Source organism: Triplophysa rosa, linkage group LG4 (genome assembly GCF_024868665.1).
Source record: "Triplophysa rosa linkage group LG4, Trosa_1v2, whole genome shotgun sequence".
NCBI classification, from domain to species: Eukaryota; Metazoa; Chordata; class Actinopteri; order Cypriniformes; family Nemacheilidae; genus Triplophysa; species Triplophysa rosa.
In genome coordinates, this window is record NC_079893.1 from 30,990,483 (window position 1) to 31,000,106 (window position 9,624).

Genomic DNA, 9,624 nt, shown 5'->3' on the forward strand with positions numbered 1-9,624 from the left:
TAATATATAATTATACTATATATAATTAAACTATTATAATTTATTTATATTATGTGCTTCTCTCTCCTTTATCTTAAATGTGTGCTCTCACTGTGCGTGTGTGTGTGCGTGTCTGTGTGTGCACGTACTTGTCTGTGTACGTGTGTGTGTGTGTGTGTGTGTGTGTGTGTGTGTGTGTGTGTGTGTGCGCGCGTCCGTGTGTGTGTGTGTGTGTCTATGTCTATGTGTGTTAGTACGTGTGCATATTGTGTGTGTGGAGTGTTTTGTATGTGGGTATGTCTGTCTTCTGTGTTTTCACCTTTTTCTTGTTTTTACAGGTACAACTTTAATTGTTTTGCTTATAGTCAATATGTCTCATGTACAGCTGCTTTGTAACAATGAAAATTGTAAAAAGCGCTATATAAATAAAGTTGAGTTGAGGCATAAGACAATAGGTGGTGCAAGACTTAAGCAAAAACTTTCCGACCCAAAGATTCATCACAATCTCTCCATTCAACTGGGTTCATCAACCATCACATCTACCAGAATGGCCAAAAACCTGGGAGTGGTGATCGATGATTAGCTAAACTTCACGGAACCTGTAGATTCATCCTCTACGATATTAGGAAAATTAAACCTTTCCTATGCGAGCATGCTACGCAGGTCCTAGTCCAGGCTCTTGTTCAATCCAGACTGGACTACTGCAATGCGCTACTGTTCATTCACATATAATCTATCCTATAAAGTATGGATAGCACCATCTAACACTGTAGCTGAGTGCACGGGACATGGTTTTATCTGAGCGTACACTAGCTGTCACGCCTCTGGGAGTCAGTGGTTGGTTATTCTGCTTGTATGACTATAGCAAACATGATGAAAGTGCAGTGCTGTCATAAGAGTCTTGCGCAACGCTGCAAGCTTCACAGCAAGTGCTGGTTTGGTTTTCATCAGTGCCACCGTAGATTGAGCGCTTTGGTCCGTTGCTGCGATACGCCATATTGGGGAGGACATTTCTCAAGGGATTGCTATGATTTACGATCTACGTGGATTGTGGTTGTCTTTGGTTAGCTTTTCATAGTCAGTAATGTTTTTATCATGAACCAAAATTGTGAATCTCTACAGATGATCCAGAATGCGGCGGCAAGAGTGGTCTTCAATGAACCTAAGAGAGCTCACGTCACTCCTCTCTTCACTAAGTTACATTGGCTCCCTGTAGTCGCTCGAATTAAATTCAAGACTCTGCTCCTGGCCTACAAGACCACCTGGTTCGGCAGCCCCTTACCTTCACTCGCTAATGCAGATTTATGTACCCGCCAGATCCCTATGCTCTGCAAATGAACGACGTCTTGTGGTGCCATCCCATAAAGGTAAAAAATCTCTCTCACGTACCTTCTCTGGATCTGTTCACCATTTGTGGAATGATCTGTTCGCTGCTACAAAATCAGCAGATTCTGTAGCCATCTTTAAGAATCGTCTGAAAACACATCTCTTCCATCAACACCTGACTGATCAGCTGACTTCTATCTCTTTTCTACTCTTTCTATCAAAAAAAAAAAACTTAGCTTTGTATACTGTGGTAGGCTATGAGACAAGTTTTATTGCACTTTTTGTTGTCCTTATGTTGTTCCAATTGCTTCCATTGTTTACCTCATTTGTAAGTCGCTTTGGATAAAAGCGTCTGCTAAGTGACTAAATGTAAATTTAATTAACTTTATCAATAATGTTTTGCCAACAAGCATCTCTGCTGACATAATATGAAAATAATAGTGTTTGTTCTTTGAAGGTTGTAGTGTCAATGGGGGGCAAAATCTTTCTGGTTATAAGCATTCTTCAAAAAATCTTTCTCTGTGTTCATCAGAACAAAAGAATTATACAGATTTGGAACAACTCGAGGGTCAGTAAATGATGACTGAATTTTCATTTTGGGGTGAACTACTATCCCTTTAAAATGGAAAAACAATGAGTATTAACAAGGTTTCACTACGAACACATAACAGTTTATTGTGCTGGCTAGGCCTAGGATTAATAATCATCCCATAGTCACTAAATCAACATAAACTTGCCAGTAATGCTGCGGTTTCATTAAACAAATATACTAACAACTCGTTTTACAGCTTATATTGTGGCTATAATGCATTCAAGACTATTTAGCAACTCACGATCAACTCACTTCAGCTACATTAACTTTGCAAATAAAATTTTCACAATTGTTTTTCATTTTAAACGAAAACATTTTTGATAATCACTCTCTTATTGTCGTCCCAACTCCAGAAAAACACACAGATTCAATCGTCTCGCTTCCGTTATTGTCGCTAAAAACCTAGGGTCCTAGACATGCAGTCCCGAAAATGCAGCCTCCGGGTTTGCAGGCAACACCATTTCCACACGCACCATTTTACCAGAGAAGAGCGTTTTCGTTCGGCTGTCCAGTTGGATTGTGGGATCGCCGGCATCACTCTGGCATTTTTTATGGTTGGCACACGGATGCAGTTTCTCCTGTAGAGGCTGTAGGGTGTAGGCTATAGAGTAGCGTTAAAAAATGTGTAACGTTAGTAAATATTATCTGTTAATAATGTCTACATATAGAATATATGCGTGTGTGGTCGTAGTTGCTGTAGGGACTAATTGTGACTGGATTATTTTTTAATGTAAATAAATGTAAAACTTTTTAAATGTAAAAATGCAGAAGTTTTCTGTACAGTATACATTTAATTAGGAAAACACATGGAAACCCAACATTTTTGCAGCAATCTTGCACATTTGTTTGAACTGTATTTAAAAATGTGACATAAAACACAATATTGTTTCCCATATGGAACAAAGATATAGAAATATGTCCATTATTTTTATTTGCAGAAGTTGGCAGCTCTAATGACTGCAGTTTTTTGTATGGTTTTGGGAACTTAAGGCACTTGATCCCGCTAGTAAACTTATTCTAAGTAAATAGGTTTGTGCGCATTATAAAATTATATGTAGCCTAATGTAATAATTACTGTTAATATTTAAAAAGTTGATTATCCAAGATTTAATGTTCAGTTGATTTCTGTTGAAACATCTCATGTCATTAAAGCCCAAGTTGAACTTTGTCCAAAGGAAATCATTTAAGAAAAAACGAATGACGTGTGTTGGCGTCTAAGCTCCGCCCCCAGCGTAAATTTCAGTTCAGAGGTTCTTGCTGCTTCAGACTCATTTTACACATCATCACTCACCTGTGGACAGGTAAGACTTAATTTTATATAAGCATCATGACTGTTAAATATTTGACATTTTTTTTAATGAAAAAGTAAAATTAAACTGCTACGTAATAATATCAGAAGAGAGACATATTGTCCTTTTATGTCCAGGAATTAAAGGATTGTTTTTAACATCAAATTAACGTAATTCAGTACTGTTTTTATTGGCATAGTTAAACATTTCTCAGAAAGTTATTTATAAAGAGACATTCAGTATTTCTTATTCCAGCAGTTGACTGTTTGCCAGTTAGAGATTAGCAGAGTTTTCAGATAACTAACATTAGCAAGATCTTTATTGTTCTTTGTATATTGTTCTATTATTCAAACGCCATCAAAACGTTGATTCAAATGTTTATCATCTTCTGTGTTGCAACTCACAGTCTTGAATTCATTCAATGTCTATGGGATGATGACGTAAATTTATTGCCAAGCTTTTTACTAGTTTACTTCCTTACGAATCAGTGATGTAATCATTTCAGAGAAGATGATGATAAAACACAGGTGGACTTTACCCTGAGCGGTCTGTGATAAGAGTTCACAGCTTCTGAGAAATAAATGAAAGAATAGTGTGTTTATGTATTCATTTGCATCCGTGCGTCATTGTGATGGCACGTGACACTCATTTATGACTGAATATGAGGATGCTCATAAAACTGATCAAGGCTGCTGAGTTGCATAAACTTACAGCGTCTTAACAACTAGTCTCACTGACAAGCAGTAAGTTAGGACTAATCACTCTTACTTTTCATATTTCAATTAGACCAATCAACTTTTTTACGTAACTGATTTAGAGAAGGTATGACCAGTCTTGAAGAAAAAAATGAGATGACTATCTTCTAAGACTAGTATGAGTAGTTTATGCAACCGGCCCCTGGTCTTTAGACGGTTTTGGTAAACAAAAGATGGCAAACATTAAACTGAAGACACGGATCTTTTATTATATAAGAATAAAGACGATTTTAAATGAAAGAATTTCATGGAAACAAAAACATTAAAAAATGTTGTCAGTGTGACATTATTACTTTATGAGCAAATAAAATCTGGAATTTGTAACTTTTGTGTCTCTGTCGCCATCTGTGTTTAAAAAAATGAAACTGCATGTTTTTTTAACTTTACAAGAGTTGAAAAGTTTCTTGCATATCAGAAAATCATACCGGTCAGCTCAAATTATAAATCATTATTATTGAGTGAATTGGGGGAAGGAGACTAAACAGATTTTTCACAAAAGAAAATTGCAGCTTCAAGTTTTGTAAGAATATCTTAAACGAGTATGTTCTCTATTTAAATCAACATCCATTTAAATGCTATTAAAATGTATAAACAGAACGTTTTTTGTTCAGGAATCGACCAGAATGTGTTGCAATGGGTTTCTTAAAGTCATCATGTTTGTCTTCAATGGCCTCATCTTTGTAAGGAAGATCTTTCTGCTTTTGGACACAATCATATAAAAATAAAAATGATGAATATTAGTTATTTAATATAACTTTCTAATATAAATATGATCTTCTCCGTCTCATTGCAGTTGGCAGGCGCCGCGATACTTGCGGTAGGCATCTGGGTGAAGGTGGATCAGATCTCTCTTCTGGGTTTTTTAGAGCACATCGAAGACGCTCCACCTGAGCTCGCACAGCTGACCAATGTGGGATACCTGCTGATCGCGGTGGGTGTGTTCCTCGCTCTCGTGGGTTTCCTGGGATGCTGTGGGGCGATACAGGAGAGCAGGTGTATGCTTCTCTCTGTGAGTGCTGCCCGTCATTAAACATCTTTAGATTTCAGTCTCATAGAGAAAAATAAACACAGACGTTTGTTTTCAGTTCTTCATCATCGTTCTCATCATCTTCATCGTGGAGGTGGCAGCGGCTGTGGTGCTCTTTGTCTTTGAGCCTTTGGTACAGTTGTTTGTCATCACTGGATATGGATTCAGTTATGATTTTATAGAGAATCTTTACTAAACGACAACCACACACATCTTGTTACATGTTCGATATATCGTTCCAGGCTGAGAAATTACTGGAGGACGTTGGACAGAAAGTTGCTGGAAGCCTCAAGGATAAATATGGAGAGGACGAGAGTTTCACCGCCGTCTGGAATAACACTATGGATGAGGTACCACACCGTCGTCTTTGTGTTTGATTCATAATAAACATTTGAAGGATTCGTGAGAACCGTCGTGTTTGTGTGTGTCTCTAGCTGCACTGCTGTGGATATCACAACTACACCGACTTCACCGCATCTCAGTTTGTAAATAAAACCTCATTATATCCCGAGACGTGTTGCACGAGAACTTCGACAACCTGTGATGAGAATTCAGTCCAGACGGCGGTAAGCGGCAGAATTCTTTCTCATCCTCACTGTAAACCCAAATGTTCAAAATAATCAAACAGATTAAGTAATGTAAACTTAATTTTATAAAAAAGTTCTACTTACTTAAATATTTTAAGTTCGTGAAACACTTTTTTACTTTTGAGTAAAGTATAATGATTATTTTTGATTAACTTGAATAAAACTCAAAAATTGTATTTCCTCCTTACTTAATTTAAACATGCTAATTCAACAATTGGTCAAGAAGGATTCCCAATTCCCAGCATGCTTTGCGTCAGACTGCATTAGGAGAGTAAATTTTAAAAAATATGATTGTTTTATATCTTTTTAGTAAAGTTGAAGACTTGTTAGTGTTTAATGTTCACTTCTCTTAGATATTTAGAAGAATTTGACATATTTTTCAGTTTTGTGGTTACCATTGTTTAGAAGAGTGGTGCATGTGCCTAGTCTCTGCGAAGCTACATTTCACCTGTAACGTGTTATGTCACCAGTGAGCAGTAACTGTTCTAATGTCAGTTCTGAGATCAGTCTCTTCTTGCTCATTTTGGATTGCATAAGTCAAGGTGTTTGATTTATGCATATTAAGAGTAAGGAATATGCAAAATAAGGAAACCGAAAGAATTTAGTTTAGTTAACTTAAAAATGCAATTTTGGTACTTATTTGTTTAAGTTCTGGCTATTTAATTTCATAAAAAGGATAAATTAAATATTTAAATCGCACTAACTAAGATTTCTTACGAACTTTAACTTAACAGCAATCAAAATTTGAAGGTTCTGCCTGCTTATTTGAGTATTGCCAACTTATCCGGGTTTACAGTGCTCGGTTTCCTCCGAGACTTTTATTTTCTGGATACCAGATGATACATAAACAATATAGATGAAGCTCACCCGAAAATAATCATTTTCATCATTTATTCTCCCTAATGTGGTTGTAAACCTGCACATGATCTTTGTGGAACACAAAAGAAGTATTCTTTCTTTGAATAAAATAATTGTGATACTAATACATTTGCATACCTGTCATTTCATAGAGTATTGTGTGATGTGTGTTGTAGCGTGTGCTGGGCTGTTTCCAGGCGTTTGTTAATCTGATTGAGGAAAATACAGTTCTGCTGGCGGGTGTCGCTATAGGCATCGCTGCTTTAGAGGTAAATATTCTCATTTTCAGTTTGAGAAATTGTGAGTTATACATCAGATATTATGAATAGTCAGGATGTCATGTAATCAGCATGTAAATGTTAAATATAATGATGGTATTGTATTGTAAAGTAGAGTGTTGTTTCCTGACAGATTGCAGCCATGACCGTCTCCATGATTCTCTACAGGAATGTACGAAAATGAGTCAATAGCATCAGATTTTTATGTTTACTGTAAAGCTGTTGTGTTCAATATCTCAGCGCCTCTTTTTTATGTCAATATTAAATCTGCTACACAAATGGAAACAGTTGCTACACAGTTGGTCATGTTGGTAAAGAGACACTGGTGAGGACAATTTGGGGGAAAAGTTTACATAATAAAAGTCAACCAAACAACCAACTATAAGGTTATTCTTGTGTCGAATATTGCAACTGCAACAGATTAGAAGAGAAACATGTCTTTATTAAAAGAACATTACAGAATTCTTAATATTACTCTGAATGAATGTTAAAAACTGCCTCTGTAAAAAAAGCAATGATATATAAAGTGAGATTTTTTAAAAAGATCTTTACATTGTGTGTTTATTTCTATCATTGATAAAAATCTAAATGACATCAATAATACTGAAAGTCTTTTGATGCTATTTACACATCATGTCTGTGAAATGTGGTTAACATTTTTTTTTTAATATAGTTTAATACTGTTCTGCTTTAAAATAGTATAAAGTTTTCTTGAATACATTTTTGTATGTGTATCGTGGTCCTCTAATACAATGTTACACGTGTACATTCAAAGATGATTCATATCTGAATGTCTACATGACTGAACATGACACTTCTGAACCCAGAAGAGAAATACTAGTTTTTGGACCAATTGTAAATCCAGTTCCCAGGACTTTTGCCTCGAATCCACCTGCACCAACAGATACCCCTGTGTCCACCCCAAGCCCCACCTTCACACCAACCGGTCCGGCTTTAGCACTCGCGCTGGCAACTTCAGCTCGAGCCATCGCACTGGCTCCGAGTGCACCTACGCTTGCTTCAGCACCGGCCGAGGCGTTCGGACCTTTAGCTTCTGCTTCAAACACACTGTATTCAGCACGAGCTCGACCCACTCCTGCTTCACATTGAGCTCCAGCTTTAGGGAGTCTCTTTCCTGGCTCGTCCTCGAAAGCTACTGCATGTGTTCCACATCGAGCGTATGTGTCTTCTGTGTACGCATCTCCTGGTCTGTCAAATGTGTCGATGACGCCAATGACATCCAGAGCATTAATATTAGCTGATGCTAGTTGCACCTTTGTGAAGGATCCATCTGCAGATCATAGCAAACACTTAACTCAAACGTAATGTCATCACTGTTAATCTATCTATCACTCTTAGGGGCGGTTTCCCGGACAGGGTTTAAGCCTAGTCCCAGACTAACTTAAATGTTGGAGATGTCTTCATCGAAAACAACTTGCACTGACATATCTTAAAATATATCAGTGTCATTGTTTTGTCTCTAGATTCCCACCAGTAATGTTTTTCTTGTAACGTATGTTTTTAAAAACGACTTAAATATCCTAATTTAACCAAAGCCTAGTCCAGGCTTAAACTAATCTCATGTCCGTGAAACCGCCCCTTAGTTTATCTATCTATAGCCTATCAATCACTTTCTATCCATCCTTTTTGTCTGAATTGAAGCCTGTACATCATTTACACTTTTGTGTTTTCAGATCAACCTCTTTTGACTACATGCCTGAGCTGCAACACACACGAAAGACATTTCACTGATGTCAGTTGTCAGGTGTTCCCCATACTGAGCGATAAATTATTCATGAAAATTATAGACACTGATTATATTGTGCACATCTACATTTATATTTTTATTTCCCTTTTGAATTTACGTAGAACAATATTTATTCAGCAAAACTAATACAAATAGTTAAAAGCACTTAAATGCAACACTTTAACAAATGTAAAAGGCTTAAAATAAATATTATACTCACTTTCTTGCCTCCTTGCAGCCATTTCACCTGGATAGTATGAAATATCCCTGTTCTGACAAAAACTGGACTGAAGTCGAGTTACACTCCTGCAGTGTCTGTTTTACTTTTAAGAGTGTTTCAGCTACAAAATGGGACGATCACAGCGCGTCTGGGTTTATAACATCAAGACTAAAACGAAACTGGGAATGGGGGGTTTTGGGGGGCGTTGCTGGTTTGATGGTTTACAAGAAATCCCATTTCATATTGGTGCTATTAATTTGTGTTTATGTCTTAGCTGTATGGAGAAGTAATATAATAAGACCATAAAGACATATTTATGTTGTGCCCATATACGCGTTTAAATGAGATTTAGTTCATTTGCGCTCTCGTCTATATTCTAGTTTCACTTTCATTTTAAATGAACCAACAGCCCTGCAGGGTTTGAAATGAAAATGTTTATATTTAAAACATCTACAGTAGACTAAAACGAAACTGGGAGTGGGGGATTTTGTGGGTGTTGTTGGTTTGATGAACACGGATGATTTACAAGAAATATTTGTATTTGTGTGTTGTCAATTGTAAACAATACATTGTGGATTGGTTATATTGACTTTTTATTGTTGTACAGTATTGAGTTTGATGCCGAGTCGAGACTGGGGACGGTTGCAACACCTTTTGTATTTCCTTCAGTTTCTCAGAGACTGTTTTTAGTAAAAAGCCAAAATTTTAATATTTTGAACCCACATCTGTCAGCTACCCACCTACACTGCTGTAACATATACGCACAATTTATACTTGAACAGACAAAGTCAAGTTTTGCAACTGACCCATAACAGGGGACAGTTGCAACATTCATTAAAGGTCCGTTTGAACGAGCGGTTTCTGACAATCTCATGTTAATCTTGAGTACCAACAGAGTAGTATTGCATACTTCCTATCTTCGAGTATTTAGCTTGATCACATTTATTAATGATAGATACAGCTGTA

General features: G+C 36.8%; 1 protein-coding gene across 1 annotated transcript; it reads left to right on the forward strand.

Moving 5' to 3' along the window:
* The first annotated feature begins 4,558 nt into the window (after nt 1-4,558).
* On the forward strand, nt 4,559-6,941 carry tspan34a (tetraspanin 34a). Its single transcript, XM_057332130.1, has 7 exons — nt 4,559-4,621; nt 4,735-4,950; nt 5,027-5,101; nt 5,211-5,318; nt 5,403-5,534; nt 6,590-6,682; nt 6,825-6,941. Exons 1-7 carry the CDS (start codon nt 4,565-4,567, stop codon nt 6,873-6,875), a joined length of 732 nt encoding a protein of 243 aa, XP_057188113.1. The 5' UTR covers nt 4,559-4,564; the 3' UTR covers nt 6,876-6,941.
* The last annotated feature ends 2,683 nt before the right edge of the window (nt 6,942-9,624 follow it).